This window comes from Zeus faber, assembly GCF_960531495.2.
Source record: "Zeus faber genome assembly, chromosome: 16".
NCBI lineage: Eukaryota > Metazoa > Chordata > Actinopteri > Zeiformes > Zeidae > Zeus > Zeus faber.
The window spans coordinates 25896507-25915790 of record NC_137202.1 but is presented as its reverse complement, the minus strand read 5'-3'; the positions used below and the strand labels follow the sequence as shown (position 1 = coordinate 25915790).

Below are 19284 nucleotides of genomic sequence, written 5' to 3'. Positions count from 1 at the left end.
CAACATTTTTAATTGGCCAAAAAGCAATACTTTTATAGCAATTCTAGGCTTATGGAGCTACTGCGCCGCGCTTGAGCTATTGTCCCCAGATTTACAACAAACAGAACAGTGGTCATTGCTGATAATAGGCAAAAGTAAACCGAGCCATTCAGTGTTCACAATGACTATATGCTATTGAATACACCCTTGATGCAGAGGTCTTTAAAAAATGTTTAGGTCGCTTCGCAACATGGTGAGTGTTTAGTCTAGTCACTGGCAAAAAGCTGTGGGTGCTGTGTCTGGTTTCTACATCCCACGAACGGCCGGTGGCACTAAATTGGCAAATAATTCAAAGGGGTGGATGTGGCTGCAATTCACGGGGCCCAGATCCAGGCTCCGTGGCTGCTGATTTGAGTACTGATTGCCCAGGCCCGAGTGACCCCGCTCTCCGGGTCCACATGATTGTATGGGCTCCTGCGTTTGGCTGTTGTTATTGTTTTCCACAGAGATGCCAATCATCCGGTGTGTGCTGGAGGTATGATTAAATGTCACAGTTCCCTTGGTGCTGGCCCTCTCACTGTGAATAAATCCCTCTCCTGCATGCTGAAGCGGTATGGAGGCCTGGACCCCGAGCTTCTGCGCTGAACAGATCAACAGCTCCCCCTACTGGCGACTGGGAAGCCCATGAGTTATGTCAGCTCTGTTGCAGCTTCAGGTTCAACCGACTCCTGACGGCAACTCTGTATTACCGACACATTCATTTTAGAGTCAAAGTGCAAAAATAGCCATAGGGGATACATACGTTTTAAAAATGCACAATTTTTATTGAGTGGAGATGGGCATAGTCATGTCACCTTGCTCTACATATTAAAAAAAAAAAGATAATAATAAAACATTGTACACAACCACCTGATCTGTCCACCCACTCAAATCAAATGCAGAATCCCCCACATACTCCCCAATACAATACGGTCAACAACAAACAAAATATACAGTAAGAAAAACAAACGTACATACAAACACTATATTGTTACGGAGTGTGTGCTAGTTATGTGCTTGTGCAGTTACATTGCATATGACGACCCATGATATAATACTACCTTGATATACTACCATGATATAATACTACCTTGATATACTACCATTATATAATACATAAGTGGAGATAGGTGAAGATCACGTTCAAGCGGGGAATTAATAATAAAATTGGTAATTCATATTAAAACTGGTAAAATAAAAACTGAAATCAGCTTCACATGGGACTACACACAGTATGCAAGTCCTCAAACAAACAGCACAAAAAGGGGAAAAATCTCAGTGTATTTCAAGGTGCCAAAACACACTTCCTTGTTTCTTGAACGTGATCCCTGCACAAGTACACAGGCCTATTCTGCCAATGAGAGGGACTTGTCTTGCCAGGAACATAGAGCATTTAGCATATAGAATTTGAAAAGGCCCCCTCGTGCCCTTTCCGTTGGATCCCTGATCGACAGCTCTATTCTTCATTTGTGTGGGACTGCGGCCAACCATGAAAGCAGTGAAGTAATCTAGACTCAAATGAAAAATGTGCTGGGCTTGAGTATGGAATATGATGACCTCATCAAAGGCTGTCGATTTGAAAACAATTATTCTTCTTGTAATTTTAAACATTGTCTGCGGCTTTAATGTTTGTCCCGATGCTACAGTCACCTGCCTTGCCTTGAAACAAGTCATTACACAAACATTAAGAACAATCATTTATTTCCCCATTTCATTGTAAAGATTCCTTATTTGTCACTGAGAACAACAAATCTGTCAATAACGTGAAAAAAAATCGTTTAAAAAGCATTGTGAGTTGCGTATGTATTTTCAATCTGGTACGTCGTTTTTTTGGAATTCTTGAAACACTAATATTTAAAAACCAACAAATAAAAACAAGACAACAATAACAAGCATTTTGAAAACTTTTATGTCTCCCCCTTAATGCAACGGACAGGATTCACACAGGCTGCAGTAAAAGTTGCAGTTACAGTGCTTATTATCAAGTGCATTGATTTTTATTTTATGGATCGTGATCTGAGTTAATAATGTAGCATACTTCTTTCTAGGAGAGTTTAAAGAAGTAATCTGAGATTTTGAAAAAAAGAAAAAAAAAAGTATTTGCATTCCATTGTTGGTGGCAGGGTCCGCCTTTTCCAGCAAGAATACACTAATGCACAGTCACATCAGAATCAGAATAGTATTGGTGTTCGGTGCAAATGGGAAACATAGATGTAAAACTGAGTAAAATATTGGTGAAATGTAATGAATGAAAGGCAACCATTATGAACGTGATAAACCAGCGTGGATAGTTGTGGTCAGTACACTGTCAATACAGTGAACATGAACATTGACAAAAAAGACCTTGATGAAAACATACAGCCTCAAATGACCAAGAAAAAATCAAAAAAAAATCTGGGAGCTGATGAATCTTTGATTGTTTTGAGCAACTGAAACATATAGGGGTTTGAAGCATAGAGGGGATGTAATCCTTTTACCGAAGGCACTCGAGAGCAGAGGTTCTCAAACTTCTTTCAACCAGGGACCCCTGATGACAGAAAATAAACCGGACACCCTCACGTCTGTCCCCAAAACATATTTTTAAAACAATGTATTCAATTCAATTCAAAGTAACGTAAGTAAACACAAAACAGAGAAATGTACGATAGAGAGGCACGGTGGCAGCGAGATGCACATGGGGGGGGGATTTGGCCAAAAAAAGGAGATCATTAGATAAGTAAATATTGCATAATAATAGATTTCTAAAAATCAAAAGTTGTACCCCTGCAAAGGACACAACTTAATTAGGAAGTTTTGTTTTTTTTTGCTTTCAACATTTTTATTTTTCCCCACAGACCCCCCCTGGCTAAGTGCCACAGAGCCCTGGGGGTCCCTGTACCCCACGTTGAGAACCACTGCTGTCGAGGCCACTTCACATCGTCTCTTTCGCGGGGGAACTCTAGAGGGCACGTTACACGGTTTGCTCTCTCGTGGGTGCACGTTAGAATTTTGTTTTTTATTCCGTGGGGGAAACCTAGAGGGCACGTTGCACCAGTTTTCTGTTGCAGGGACACTCTCCGGGCAAGGCCCTGGCAAGCGGTGGTCCGCATCACAGTGGCCCTTGTTTGTCTAATTTCACTCCGTTGGTCCCTGCGGAGGGTTAACCTCAGGTGCTCCTCACTTAACGACCGGGTTTCGTTAAGTGAGGTCGTCAAGTGAATTGGTCGAAAAGCGAGGACCCGTGCTGTTTCACGGTAACGGGGGCGTGGCCATTGAGAACACTACTGTAGTGTACTGGCAGCATGGAAACAGAAGCCTAGAATTGCTGCATACCCACAGGTGCTCGGAACACTTTTCAAAGTGGAGGAAGAGAACACTCCAACTTGGTCAGCATGTCGCTGGCATCTGGTCGATCTTCAGGTTTCTTATTTAGCATCGTAATAATCTTGTCGTGCTGCAAATGGGCAAAAGAATGTTAAAAATGAATCCAGCTGCAAAGTCCTCCACGGTAACGTTGAAAGAAACTTTAACTGTGTATACACCTCTTTTTATATTAGAACAATGACTTTTGACAACCTTTAAACTCCTCGATTTTACTTACCTCTTGAGGAAACTTTGCAGACAAACCCTCGGGACACTTCTGACTTCTGATATCACTCCACACCTGTTCATGTTGTGACAACATGGACACACGTTTTATCAGTCTGACACAAAGCCTTCACTTGTTGAACAACAGTAGATTTTATACTGAATTTAATGATTAAAAAGGATCAAGTGAGAAGACGACGCACAGAAAATATGAATTCATAATTCCAACATGTTTTTTTAATGTGTACATTTTTAGTTTGTAATATAATGCTGTTTAATGCAGCACTAATGTTAATAACAGAAGTTAATGTGAGGTCATGGATTTTTAATTTTTTTTATATTTTTTAATTTATGACATTTATACAATTCCTATGAAATGATCCAATTTTCACAGGCAAGCACTTTGATCATATACATATACCTGTGTATTTTACAAACAATTATTCTCCTCAAAAGAAAAACATTTAAAGTCCCTGTAAAGTGAATTCAGTGATTTGTTTCTAAACACATTATACATGTGAGAAAGTAACTGCTGAGAACAGGTCAAAACACTGAGCAACGTGGTACTGAATTGTGGAGTTAAAACTGTTTCCCACCATTTTTGTGGTCCTGATTTTTTGGGTGGGCCTGAATCATTATTTGATGATGTGGAGCAGTCATACGCTGCGTGGCTCCTGCCCCTGACACTATATAAACACCACATCCAGCATCAGTGGTGAAATAAGTGAAGCTAACGGCCCGGAATTTGGGATAAAGCGCTGTTTTGGCAATAAAAACACCCGGGTTAAAAGGCCTCTTCAGGGAGACCGTGAACTAATGCCACAGAAAACAAAAAAGAACCGTCCCGTCAGTTTGACCCTGCGAGCTTTGGTTACGTTAGCATTAGCTGCATGCTAGCAGGCCGTGGAGCCCTGGCCCGGCCTGCGGAGGAGCCAGCAGGGGGCGATGGAGAGCAGGGAGTCCTGCAGCGGCGCTTTGATGTGAGCGACTAGAGAGACAGGAACGGGTTCAGCACAACATTTAAAATGGAATTTACTCCAATGTAAATGTTTCACACGGTTAAGCCGATTTGGCGTGGTTGAGCGTCCCAGAGGGGACTGCCTTTTTTTTTTATTCTTTTTTTTTTTTTTTTACAATTTTGAAACCTAATTTTGTATACTTTAAATTTTTCTAATCATTCAAATTTGGCTGGGTGGTTAAAAACACATTTTTTGGGGGATGTATAACTCAGAACATATATTTATTATTGCTTATACATTTTAAAGTCATCCACTTAATATATCCTACAAACAAAGTATTTAAAAAATACAACATACTGTTTATGACATTATTTTAAAATGTATTACTAATATGTACTAATATGGATTCAGACAACAAGGGTTAAATCTTTTGGATGGTAAATTGTTTATTAACAAATGTCATTGGTAAAACATTTAAAAATGGTAGTAAAATACTATTTTGAAGCTTTAAATTATTTATGGCATTGTACAGTTTTACTATAGATACAGTATATATACCTGTCTTATATGTTCTACTGTCTTGTTATTTTGTACTTTTTCTTTCTCTGTTGTAATCTCAGTTTTGTTCATTTAAAAAAAAAAAAAAGACATACTATATAACACTGATGTACAACATGCAATGAGATCAATAAGTGTGAAATAAATGAAATTGGCATTGACCTTCTCTTCATCCCGTCCCAATTAAACCTCTGCTTCTATCACTGGGACTTACCTTTGCTTTTTCGTGGCCAGACATCTTCCAAATCAGTTCAAAGAAAATCAGCCCCACCGCAAATATATCCACCTTTCTGTCATAAGTGACCCCGTTCCTCTGGAGAGAAAAAAAAAAAAGAGGACAACATACATCCATATTTTGAAAAAACAAGCAAACAAAAACAAACCCATGGAAACATATTGACCAAAGAACCCACTCCGTCAAACAACCACAAAGACTTTATAAAAGCGAATATATATAAAAAATAAAAAAACTGTCTCACTTGTTCAGGTGCCATGTAGGACTTTGTTCCGACACGTTTTGTTCTCTCCAGTCGGCTTTCATCACTCTCATTATCCATGTCTGTGACCAGACCAAAGTCTACAATCTTCAGCTCTCCATCAGCTCTAAACATGATGTTGGAAGGCTGATCAATAAAAAGAAATAACACAATCAAATTAAATAACACTGTCAAATTAAATAACACTATCAAATTAAATAACACAATCAAATTAAATAATAATATCAAATTAAATAACACAAACAAATTAAATAACAATATCAAATTAAATAACATTATCAAATTAAATAACATTATCAAATTAAATAACAATATCAAATTAAATAACACAAACAAATTAAATAACAATATCAAATTAAATAACATTATCAAATTAAATAACATTATCAAATTAAATAACATTATCAAATTAAATAACACTAACAAATTAAATAACAATATCAAATTAAATAACAATATCAAATTAAATAACACAATCAAATTAAATAACAATCAAATTAAATAACACTAACAAATTAAATAACAATATCAAATTAAATAACACTAAAATTAAATAACACAATCAAATTAAATAACACAATCAAATTAAATAACAATCAAATTAAATAACACTAACAAATTAAATAACACTAACAAATTAAATAACAATATCAAATTAAATAACACTAACAAATTAAATAACAATATCAAATTAAATAACAATATCAAATTAAATAACACTATCTGAGCAACAGGAAAAAAAAAGCCTTGTCCTGTGCATCTAGACCTTGAGGATAACAGCAGACCCACCTTGAGATCCCTGTGGATCAGTTTTTTCGAGTGGATGTATTTCACGCCGCGCATTATTTTCAGAGTGATGAGGAGAGCGTCCTCGCTCCTCCGAGCGTCCTGACGAAGGACGTTCCTCTCATCTATCCACACTTGGAGCGTGTTCATATCGCACAACTGCATCTGGATGTAGAGGAACTGAGTGGTGTTGTCGCTGCTGGACCTGGTTGAAAAGAAAGCCAAAACAAGTCAGAAGGACACCGCGCCGTCCTGGGGAAACCGTTATAAGCAGCGTGTTTCAAGCAGCGTGCCGAGAGAGAGAGGGGGGGGTAAAAATAAATAAAAAGGAATGGAAATGAGCTTATTGTGTTGCAAGATCAAAATTGCAAGGCTGTACCAATTTATTGAATTCAATTAACACTTCCTGACAGAATAGTAGCTCCTGCAGAAAACTCAGAATGAGGGCTGTTGGTAGCGATGAAAGCTTCGACTCCTTTTTGAGATCGGTTCTCGGCGAGTCATTCAGGAAAAAAAATCAAAATTAAAAAAAAAAGTTTTGATTTTCTGACTCCGTGTTCATTTGATTGAGCGGGCTCTCGGTTGAAAATGGAATCCTCACAAGAATCATTTGATTCTATCACAATTATTTATTTTGGGGGAGTGCAAAGAGTAAATGAGTCCCATTCAGTATAAATTGTGCCAAATGCCTTCACCTTTTTCCACCCTGGACCTTCATTTAGTCCTCAGATTATTTTCACTTTGTGAGTCCAAGATGAACTCTTCTGTCGCAGTGACTCTCGTGTGTAAAGTACAGTTGCACAGATACCGTTTCTTTTGGACTTGGCTCTTAGATACTTGCTCATGCGGAGCACAAACAATAAAAGCACTGAGTGTTTTTGTACAAGCATGAGTGCGTGATCACGGTATTGGCACGGTAGCCTGTACCTGTACCTGTGCACCTCCAGTTAAGTTAGAACAGAGGGTAAGACTCACTGTGAACTGCTGAAACTGTCTGTGGTATCGTCTCTGTAGTCCGAGTTGCTGATCCAGGAAGTGAAGTACCTGATGATGTTGGGATGTTCCAGCTTGGACAACGCTTGGGCTTCTCGTATCGCTTTCCTGATCGGAGGGGTTTGCGGTGAAAAAAACAAAACAAAAAAAAAACAAAAGAACAGCCCGATCAACCGCTGGGAAAACATTCAGCTTATCAAGACACCGTTTCCTGGAAACGACGCGGAGGTCGTTCACAAAAGCAAATGTGAACTTTCAAAAGCGACGTGTGGGACTCACTCTTTCCTTTTCACGATCTTCACAGCGTAATACTGGTCCATGTGTTTCAACCTGGCTTTATAAACGCGGCCAAATCCTCCTTTGCCGAGCCGCTCGATGTTATCGTAATTTGACAAAAACCTGAGGAAGTCGACGCAGGCGGGGGGAAAGATATGTTCACGAAATGGATTAAGGTCTCCCTCGTTATATTCACCAAAAAAACACACCACCACCTCAGGACGACAGAAATGTGCGAGCCACTGCAGACCAGGGTCTTGGGTTGTACTCACCAGTCAATCTCTGTCGAACTCGTTGCCGTTCGAGGTGAGGCGTTCCGTAGATCTGCGTTTTTTAAATCGGGAATCTGACCAATCTGAGCAGCATGAAAAGAGAGGACATTGTGATCAAAGTCGAAATACGTCACTGGTACAATTCTGATGCAGATTTTGGATTGCCGGCGGGATGACCTCACCTCTTTGCTGTTGTCGGCCGCCTTTGGGAACGTCGGTGCAAGTCTAACCAAAACAAGAGCAAAGGGTATAGCGGTCAAGTAACAAGAGGGTAAAGTCTACTTCTACAGAACTTCTATAGACAAGAATACTTACTTTATTTTAGGCTTAACAGCAGGACTCATCTGCTGTGCGACAGAAAAACAAATATGACCAGATGTCAACAGTGTGTAATGGCTGTCGGCGGTATTTGACGGCATTTAAGTTCCTTCTGAAAGCAGAGTCTGAGGAGGTGGAACACGATTTGTTTTGAAGAGATGGTTTTTTTTCCCCCCATCAAGGTTGGAGGTTTGAGTACATTCGTTTTTGGGGGGGGGGGGGGGGGGGGCTGCTGTCTCGTAGCGGCCTGGTAAAACCTCGGCGTTACAGAGGACCAATATCTAACTGAGATAAGATCTAACTGAATCGTTTTTCTGGGCTCAAGTTTATTTATTTATTTTTCTTGAATTGAGCCGTCCGGTCTTCAGAAAGTCCAGGAAGCATCCGGCACTCACCTCTGCGGGCGCGGTGCCTTTTTGATTCATCAAAGTATTAATATCAAAACAGTACAAAGGAATTGTTACCTTGGAAGGCGTAGATGAGTTTGTGAATACTTTGGAGTCAGTGCACGTTGCCGTTCCTTGGGATGCCGTACTGCGTGACCCCCTTGTTGATTCAATTTAAAGGCGTTAGTAGAATTGTCACACACTCACACGATTAGACGGTAAAGACCAGAACCGTTCAAATGTCTCACAATTCACTTGTTGATGTGGCCAGATCCGACGTCGCCTCCTCATCTGAAACGTTTGACTTCAGGGAGACCTGAAAGGGGACAAGAAGTGGAATTGAAATAGAAAAAAAAAAACGGAAGACGCTGCGGAATTTCCGTGTGCGTTTGAGGCTACAGGACGCTTTCCAACTGGCGTGAAAAGTTTCGGTCCAACACTTCAACCAGAAGTTACTTAGAAGGTAAAGTATTATTATTATTATAATTATCATCATTATGAGCGTGGTCATATTTGGTGAAAATTCTATGTACTGTGCACTAAGAAATTTTGGGGGGAAACAATTCTTTACGTTTTGAACATTAGTGATACTTCATTATCAAACAGTATTATCCAAATGACAAAGAAAACAATTCATGGAAAGAAGATTTCACATTTGGGTGGGTGGTACCCTCCGGCTTTGGTGTGATTCAGAGGTGGTACTTTGCCTGCTCTACATTAGGTACATTTGAAAGATTATTTGTAATAGGTGGATGAACACAATGCATATATGTATGAACGTATGTATATGTATGTGACAAATAAACCGCTTGAACGTTGAGCGTTGAATACCTGGCTGTTCCAGTCTGACTGCTCCTGCAGCGCCGACCAGGCCAGCTTGGCTGCGTTTTGCTTGGCTTCCTTCACAGTCTTGCCCTCACCCTCTGGGTACTCCCTTCCATTAATGACCAGGTTGTAGAAAAACCTGTGTGTGTGTGTGTGTGTGTGTGTGTGTGTGTGTGTGTGTGTGTGTGCGTGCGCGTAAAGGGTTAGAAAGGATCAGAATCAGATCATTGAGAATTGATGTACTGAGATATAACAAATACTATGTTTGTTGTCCTTTTGTTTATACTTACCGAGGACAATTTGGCGGCCCGCAGTGTTTGACCTGACGGAAGTCTGGGATGCGACCTGTTTTTTGACAATAATGGTTGACGATTCCGATGAAATTAGTTGGGGCACAGCTGGAACCACACACACACACACACACACACACACACACACACACACACACACACACACACACACACACACACACACACACACACACACACACACACACACACACACACACACACACACACACACACACACACACACCAGTTAGTATGAAATCAATTCAATTTACAAATATCATTACAAAATATTTGAATAATGTTCAATGTATCTTAAGCAGAGGGGCATGTGGGGAAACATTTCTTGAAAAGTACAAAACACAAATACAAAATGGTTTCTCTCACAACCATTGACTTCTTAACTTTCACAACTTGAAACTTAAAAATGGTATTATGGTTATTTTATGAAGTGATATTTACTTAGTTTACTTCCAATAGTAAACTAAGTAACTGAGTTTACTTTAGTAATAGTTTACTTCCAAGTAGGCATTCACGTGTGAAGATCATTTTGCATTGATATCAAGGATGATTTATGATTCTTCAGTTGAAAAGTGATGTAAATACAGTATAGTAGTGCATCTTCAAACATCTTCATGATACATGACAACAAACTTTAAATAAATAACTTCTCTATTTGCAAATGGCATTATCTATGATGTTGAACGAGGCAGTAGTCCAATCAACTTGAATTTACAAGCAAACCCTTTTAGATGATTAACAACAATTTGAACATCATTTAATATTGAAATATTCATATATTTTCAGGTATCCTGATATTTGATTGAAGGCAATGTCCGTTACCAATTAGTAATCCACATTGCCATTTGTGTGGAAGATAAGTTGTTGTGCGTCAAAGGTCGTTTACTTACCTGGCCTTGGAAAAACTTTGATCCGGTTGATTATTTTGAAGACTTAATGTTGAAACATTACAGTTGTTATCCAAAGCCTTAAAAAAATAAACAGTATGCATTTATGAAATGTATATACATACACACATAAATCTATGTTATTTATTCCAATTATAGTGCACATGCCTCGTACCCATTTCATAACCTCTGACCCTCTCACTGCCTCCTAGCCTTTCACAACCAAAATCATTTACAGTTCTTAATAAATATTTGCGTGTAAATATTTGTTCGATAATATTTTGTTTAAGTCTTTGTTCAATATTTTGTTAATATAATTTTTTGCTTTTTGTCTTTTATGCACCAACCTCACCAAGTCACTTTCCTTGTATGTGCAAATAAACTTGGAAAATAAACAGATTCTGATGAAGCACTATGGCCACCCCTCACCGTGGATTTGCTACTTGGGGTGAAACCACAGAAAAGACGTTGAATCCAAGCTACAGAAACAAAGCGAAAATATGAACTTCTACATTTAATGAAAGTTGACTCCTTTCCCGTTAAAAATGTAATGTATCTAGGGCTGTCCCCTGAAGGTGGACGAGTCAAGTCATCAGCCGGAAAGTTTTTTTATTTGATTAACATCAGTAATGATAAGTGAAAATTAACCAAATGGGTTTTTTTTTATATTTACAAAAAATATTTAAAAAATAAATTAAAAAAAAGCAAAACGACGGTGGGCAAGTAATGTAATTGGTATGGTCTGCCCGAACACCGGTGTCACCGATAACCGTGACCCTATTACAGAGTTAATAAAACGAAACCCAGAAGCCACGCTCAAACGCCATTGGCTCACAGAACCCGGAACTTGTGCTCAAATCCCATTGGCTCACAGAACTAGGGGCCTCGGGAGGTTGGCTCCTCCCACTGAAACAGCCCCTCTTCAGGCAGTGTGGATTGGACGAAACGGCTCCAATGCATAGTCTCAGTGATATTTTCAGCAAAAAACTATTAAACATGTTTTGGGTACCATGTATAGGACAGAGACCATATATTTACTTGGTGAAATTTTAGAAGTTTATCCCTTTTTTATAGTCACCACTCATGTAGTATGTTTTTGTTTGGTTTTTTGTTATGAATAAATGAATAAATACTGTGTGGTGAATCCTTTTTTCAATTAAGTATTGGAGCAAATTATATTTTCAATGTTATTGCAGCGTCAACAACAAAAGTTACCTCCTGCTAGCATGTGTGGCCAATGCTATATCATAAAGTCAGACCTCCGCATCAGTTTTGAAGTGTTTTTGTCCTAAACTAAAGGCTTGAATCCATAGCCTCAAGATAACTATTTAGCATTTTAAGAAGCTACTTCACAGAGAAGGTAACGGTAGCATCCAATGGAACTTACCCCTGTGGTTTGACTGGAAAATGTCTCTTGATGTACAAGTTCGGCTGCTTTCTCCTTTGCCTCCTTCCTTGTTTTCTCACAGGCCCAAAGATATTTCTTGTCACCAGCCACAAACCTACACAGCCTGTTACCAAAAAATAAGTGTACATATATAAATATTATTATTATTAAAAACAAACAAACACAAACAAACAAACAAATAAATAGTGATTTGAACAAATGAATTGCTTGGTGTAGACTTACTGAGTAGCATTACCCAGCCCCATTCGGACGGACTCTTCAGCCCTAAAAATGATTCCAGTCCTCTGACTCTGTTCGTTGAGCCAGCTAATGTAGTTGGGTTGACTGCCTCTTGGTTGAAAACCTGGCGTTGCTTGAGCCTCGGATGAAACTGTCTTTAGTCCAAAAACAGATAAATGAATAAATATTGTGTGGTAAAAATATATATTTTCATGTTAAGAGTTAAGAGTCGGGAGCCGGCTTTACACTGAATCCGAAACCACATCTGACTGACGTTGACTGGGACATGTTCCAATCAAGTTCAAGTGACGTCAGTGAGTTTACGGACGTAGCGGTGAGCTTCGTGGCTACGTTAGCGGACAGCATCGTTCCCATGGTGAAAGTTCGGATTTTTCCAAACCGGAAGCCCTGGGTCGATAAATCCTTCCACTGTGCTCTGAATGCTCGCATGGCCGCTTACAACAAAGGTCTTGTATCCGGCAATATGGAAATTTACAAAGCGGCGTCATACAATCTGCTGTTCATCGATTATAGTTCAGCTTTCAATACCATAGTCCCCTCCAGACTGGCTCTCAAGCTGAAGGAGCTCGGACTAAATGCTCCGCTGTGTGGCTGGATCCTGGACTTCCTCTCAGCCTGGCCCCAGGTGGTCAGGGTGGGGAAGCACATGTCCAGCTCCCTCACTCTGAACACAGGATCCCTCCAGGGCCGCGTCCTCAGCCCCCTACTGACTCCCTGTACACACATGACTGTGTGGCCAGCTCCAGCTCCAACACCATCATCAAGTTTGCTGACGACACCGTTGTCGTGGGCCTGATCACCGACGGCGATGAGAAGGCCTACCACAAGGAGGTGGCTGACCTGTCACTCTGGTGCCAGGACAACAGCCTCCACCTGAATGTCAGCAAAACTAAGGAGCTGATTGTGGACTTTAGGCGAGGATTACAACCGAGGACGCACACGCCCTCGGTGATTAATGGGACTTCTGTCGACAGGGTGAGCAGCTTCAAGTACCTGGGAGTCATCATCACAGAGGACTTAACATGGACTATACAACAGATACTCTGGTGAGGAAGGCGAGGCAGCGTCTTTACCACCTCAGGCAGCTGAGGAAATTCCGGGTCTCGGTGAGGATCCTCAAGTCCTTCTACTGTGGAGCAGTGGAGAGCATCCTGACAGGCAACATCACTGCCTGGTTTGGGAACTGTACTGCTCAGGACAGGCGGGCCCTGCAGCGGGTGGTGCATTCAGCTGAACGTACCACTGGAACTACCCTCACCTCCCTGCAGGACTTATATACCAGGAGGTGTACTAGCAGAGCCTGCAGGATCATGAAGGACCCTCACCACCCCACAACAGACTTTTCCAGCTGCTGCTGTCAGGCAAGCGCCTCCGCAGTCACACAGCGAGAACAGAGAGACTGAGACAGAGTTTTTTCCCGCAAGCCATAAGAACTGTTAACGCTGACCTCACCAGGGGTCCTCACTGAGCCACACACATAGGCTCCACTACCTACTGTACTGTATGTAGCATACTGTACCGCATACTGTGTCACTGTTCAGGGTTGTTCGGTGTTACCGTATTGCTGCGTCGTACTGTTGTATACTGTGCTGTATATCTCACAAACACTACCTCACTTTATTCACATGCCACTTTAATGCACATATCTGTATTTACATAAATAGCCTATCCCATATACATAAGTCTATCATAAGTTTATCTATTCTGTACCCCCACCCTGCGTTACCCTTGAGTTCTTATTTTATTTTATTCTATATATATTTATTTTATTCCACAGCATTCGACTTCCTGCATTACGTTTTAAGAATCAGTTAGTTGGTCAAGTAGAAATTCTTAGGTATCTACTGTGTTCAGTCTAGGACATATTGTGTGTAATCACCGGGTGCGTTGCATTGACATTTCACTGCATATATGTATGAAAGTATTTGACAAATAAACCTCTTGAATCTAGACGGTCGGACCCCCACCCCTCCCCCCGTGTCTGTCGGAGGAACTGCGTCCACTGGGCGTCGCATCACGGGAGAAAATGTGAGAGCTCATTTTTCCCCCCAGTACTTGGACTTCCGGTTTGGTGTTGGCATTTGTCGGATTCAGTGTCAAGCCGGCTCACGTGTTCAACGGACAGTGTGATGCTCTTACAGGGTCCGATGAGGTCGTATGCTTCATCTGCAGGGAACTTAAAGCGTGTTTCGCCGCGTTATGTTTGGCCTCTTTCTTGTTCTTCCCAACGCCTTCGGGATAAACTGTACCATCTAATATCACCCTTTGAATGAATCTGAGGAACATTAAAAATAAAAAAAGGGTGTTTAAACAATTGGTATTGTATAGACCAGTGATTCTCAACAGTTTGTGCATCAAGGACCCACAATTTGATATGCAATAGGCAACAGACCCCATTTGAGAGGATTTGTTTATTTTTTTTATTGTCAGTCCAAAGGTACATATCTGTCTAATGTCCGTACTATATATTTAGGGAGATAACAGTGAAACTATTATCCAAACAGTTACAACCTGTAATGGTGCTAACATGTTGATGAAGTTTAATAATTAATAATATAATAAAATATAATAATATAATAGTGGCACAATCAAGCATCCAAATCGGCACAGTACAGACAATATTTACAACATTATAAAATCTTTGGTTCCTAAACTGAACACTCTACAATCATCCATCCGTTGTCTATGATTTAAAAAAAAACCTGATAAGTCACAACACTTGTTATTGACTTTTTTTTCTCCCGCATTGGGGGACCGTGAAATGTTGCGAGAGAACCCTCACGCTCCCCGCCGGGCTCCGAGTCACTGCAGCACCGCCCCAAGCCGTAGTGTTGGCTCCTTCATGAACGATCCCGTTCTGTTAAACGGCTCTAAACACCTTTTCTTTCAAGCTTTTACAGTTTGATGTCGTTGTTTGTTCAAGTTGCTGTCTGTACCGTTTTACCCCCGGTCACACTTGGACCATGACACGCACATTTTCCGACGTGTACGCGACGTGGAAAGTAATGCACCAGAAAAAAAATACATAATCTCCTGGCAACGGGAAAAGTGTCGATCGCCTATTTTATCTATTTATTTTATCAGGTTTACCCGGGTTTAAAGGCTCGTTTTGGGTGTGAAAACGGCATTTTCCGATGCTTACGTCTTAAGATGAGCGGGACCTTCTGCACCAACCTCCTCGTATCTCACGTCGCAGTGATTTTTCTGCACATACTCGTTGATTAGGGCAACGTAGTTGGCCTCCATTTCTATCTCCAGGTCGAAGGGACAGACAAGCACGGCCACGCCGCTGACGAGCTCCTGGTTCCGCGTTCTGCTCCTGGGGCGCAGTGACAGCTCCGACTCAGGGGAGACTAGAACCTTCCGTCGGTTACGACTCTTCTGGAGGAGGGAGTCGGGAATCAGGAGTCGCCCCGCGGAAAAAAAAAAAAACCCCCAAAAAAACCCAAAAGAGTCCATCCCCGAATCGCAAACCGAAAACCAGGGCAGGGGTCTCATTTCAAGATTCAAGATTCAAGATTTGTATTCGTCACGTACATATACATACTTTCATACATATACATACTTTCATACATATACATATACATACTTACATACATATACATACTTTCATACATATACATACTTTCATACATATACATACTTTCATACATATATGCAGTGAAATGTTATGCAACGCACCCGGTGATAACACACAATACGTCCTAGGAAAAATTTGTGATAGCCCAACTAACTGACTCCTAAAACGTAATACAGTAAGTCGAATACTTATAGAATAAAATAAAATACAATAAAAATAAAATGAAATAAAATGGAATAGATAGAGGGAATATGCTTATGTATATGGAATAGGCAATTATGTATACACAGATATGTGCATTAAAGTGGCATGTGAATAAAGTGAGGTAGTGCTTGGGATAATACCGCACAGTGTACAACAGTACGGGATACTTTGGACGGGATCGAACCGCTCTTGTGAGAACCCCGTTCGCGGCGCAGAGGCGGACCGACCCCCGACTCTCGTCCGTCGTTCCGAACGACTCTTAATTCGTTCGTCCGTTCGGCCGAGTGGCTCCTCGAGAACCGATTCTCCAAAAAGAATGGAGAGTCGCCCATTGACGTCACCGTCGGTCGCTCGGTTTCGATTTCCCGGCGTGGCCGCTTCCCGGAGGGGCGCGGCCTCGACCACGTGACGCGTGGCCTCCTTCCCCGCGACGCCGGACGCCGGACGCCGGTCGCCGGGCGCCGGGCGCCGGGGGCCGGGGGCCGGGGGCCGGGCACCTTGAGGCTTTAGACGCGAACCCGCTCAAAACGGGCGGGGATCGTCGCGTACGCCCCGACGCGGGCGTGCTTTTCCAAGCGTGGGCCCTGTAATCGCTGGGTGGCTCAAAATGTCACTTTTACTTGACGACGCGCGGTGCGAGTGAAAACGAGGTCATAACGTGTGAGAACAGGGAACTGTTGCGATGCCGCGGGACCGTGCCCTTCCCCGAGTGTCCGAACCTTTAACACAAGAGCTGAACAACATTTTTTTTGGGGGGGGGGGGGCTGTGAAACTGTGTATGAGACCCGGGTTCAAAGACGGGGGGCGGGGGGGGAGTTCTTCCGTTGTTGCCGGGGAGCCGTGTCCGACTGTGTCCCTGGCCCTCGCACACTCTTTGCGGGAGCGCAGCCCGTCACAGCTGCGTCTCCCGGTTTCCATCCGTCTACGGACGCTTTTGCCCGGATCTGACCGCCCTGAGGTGTAAACACAGAACAGTGTGTCCGTGGTGACGGCAGAGGGATGTGTTTGTGAAACTTTAACGTCTCTCACAATTGTGAACGAGGAAGTGTTTGCCGTTTACAGTCATGCGACATTTAGGTGAATATGGGCAATATTATCGTATTGTTTCCGATGTTTATATGTATTTGCTATGTCCAATATGCTTGTTTAGGCCTATATTTGGAAACTAGACTAGAATTAACATGATTTACTGATGGGTTCAATATAAAATAAAGACATTATTTATTTTGCAATTATCCTCTTGCCTCTGCATTATTGAACCTGCTCTGTGCCCGAGATTAGAACCAATTCAGTCCTTTTGACCAGTTGAAATACTACTAAAGGGCCAATAAAACCTATAAAATGCCGTTTTCCACTTGTCAAAAAGTGATTCAAGCTCTTACCTTTTGACTGAAAGGTGAATTATGCCTCAAAATGACTTGGTTTCATTCATGAGGGTTGTATTTTAAAGATTATAGTCCACCAAGTCCTTTTTACCAGTTGAAATACCTTTGAAGGGCCAGTGCAACCAGTAACTTGCAGCTTAAGATAAGTTATGTATCAAAATAACTTGATCTAAATTTGACCTTGTTAATGAATATTTTAAGCCATAAAACCAACCTACTCACCTCATTATAAGATAATAACACTTTATGTGACCTCTACCTTTTTCAGCGGACATGCACAGTTTATCTCCCTAAAAGTACATATTTGGAAGTACAGTACAGACATTTGTCATATGTGCAACACAGGATATTTCAATAAACAGAGTCACAACAACACGATGATAAAAACAAAATACAACTATATACAATATACCAGTGTATCTAAATGTACACAGTAGTCGTGGGGTGGTAGAGATTTCCCTGGCATGCTTTGCAAATAATCTTTCTTTCTGCTTGTGTGAGGCCTCCTGGTGCAGCTCCTGTGGCGCAGCTGTGGGCAAATGTCACAGCCAATCTGAATTAGACAACAGTAAAACACTAAATTATGGTAAAATTGTTATACAATAGTAATAGTAATGGTTGCATGTCCACCTCTGGGCCAACCACCACAACCACGTCCACCTCTGGACTGTCCACCACCACCACGTCCACCTCTGGACTGTCCACCTCTGGACTGTACACCACCACCATGTCCACCTCTGGACTGTACACCACCACCATGTCCACCTCCCGACTGTGCACCACCACCATGTCCACCTCTATCCACCACCACCATCACATCCTACTCTGGGCCATCCACTACAACCTACCCTGGGCCGTTCACAACCTCCTCCTCTGTGCAGTTCAGCACCACCATGTCCACCTCTGAGCCATCACCGCCTCCTTCTCTGGCCCATCCACCACGTCCTCCTCTGGGCAGTCCACACACAAGTTCTTGTCTTTTAAATTAATTTAGATCAAGTTATTTTAAGGCTTAAACAACCTTTCAGTCACAATGTTGGCGCTGCAATCACTTTTATGGCAAGTGGAAACACCATGTCAACAGGTATAAAAAGGACATGGTGGGCTATGATCTTGAAAATTGAATCCTCATGAATGAAACCAAGTCATTTTGAGGCATAATTTACCTTGCAGTGACAAGGTAGGAGCTGTAATCACTTTTTTGGCAAGTGTAACTGCACATTACTGGTTGTATTGGTCCTTCAAAGGTATTTCAACAGGTAAAAAGGACTTGGTGGACTATAATCTTTAAAATATAACTCCCATGAATGAAACCAAGTCATTTTGAGGCATAATTTAACTTTCAGTCACAAAGCAGGAGCTGTAATCACTTGTTGACAAGTGGAAAACTGCATTTTATGGGTTGTATTGGCACTTTAAAGGTATTTCAACTGGTAAAATGGACTAAATTGGTTATAATCTAGGGCACAGAGCAGAAAAATGATAATGCAGAGGCATATGTATAATAGCAAAATAAATAATGTCTTTATTTTATATCAAACCCATCTGTAAATTGTGTTACTAATAGTCTAGTTTCCAAATGTAGACCTAAACAAGGATATTAGATATAGCAAATACAAATAAACATTGGAAACAATACTATAATATTGCCAATAATTACCTAAATGTCACATGACACATATAATCGGCAAACACTTCCTTGTTCACAATTGTGATTATTCTGTTACGAGAGAGGTTAGAGTTTCACAAACACATCCCTTTGTTGTCACCACGGACATAATGTTAAGTTGTGTATTTACACGTTATGACGGTTAGAT

At 41.3% G+C, this 19284-nt stretch overlaps 1 protein-coding gene across 2 annotated transcripts; it reads right to left on the bottom strand.

Annotated features, from left to right (window-relative positions):
- Window positions 1-782: 782 nt before the first annotated feature.
- On the bottom strand, window positions 783-15593 carry eif2ak2 (eukaryotic translation initiation factor 2-alpha kinase 2). Of its 2 annotated transcripts, none has more exons than XM_080016692.1 (19): window positions 15441-15593; window positions 14438-14573; window positions 12281-12432; window positions 12038-12161; window positions 10654-10730; window positions 9746-9853; window positions 9462-9594; window positions 8879-8946; window positions 8709-8790; window positions 8242-8273; window positions 8109-8151; window positions 7927-8009; window positions 7658-7777; window positions 7361-7486; window positions 6389-6590; window positions 5582-5725; window positions 5317-5415; window positions 3599-3661; window positions 783-3451 (listed from the first exon to the last, which is right to left on the bottom strand). In XM_080016692.1, exons 1-19 carry the CDS (start codon window positions 15542-15544, stop codon window positions 3353-3355), a joined length of 1995 nt encoding a protein of 664 aa, XP_079872818.1. In that variant the 5' UTR covers window positions 15545-15593; the 3' UTR covers window positions 783-3352. The 2 variants fall into 2 exon arrangements, with proteins under 2 accessions (XP_079872818.1, XP_079872819.1); XM_080016693.1 differs by having other exon boundaries at window positions 8242-8270.
- Window positions 15594-19284: the final 3691 nt, after the last annotated feature.

What these genes read in the sequence shown, in the direction of transcription:
- eif2ak2 (XM_080016692.1), bottom strand. Translation starts at nt 15,544, where the DNA reads ATGGAGGCCAACTACGTTGCCCTAATCAACGAGTATGTGCAGAAAAAT. An exon ending in TTTCCAGTCAAACCACAGGG is followed by an intron (nt 10,731 to 12,037) that starts GTAAGTTCCATT and finishes TATTTTTTTAAG; the next exon opens with GCTTTGGATAACAACTGTAA. An exon ending in CAAAGTTTTTCCAAGGCCAG is followed by an intron (nt 9,854 to 10,653) that starts GTAAGTAAACGA and finishes GTGTGGTTCCAG; the next exon opens with CTGTGCCCCAACTAATTTCA.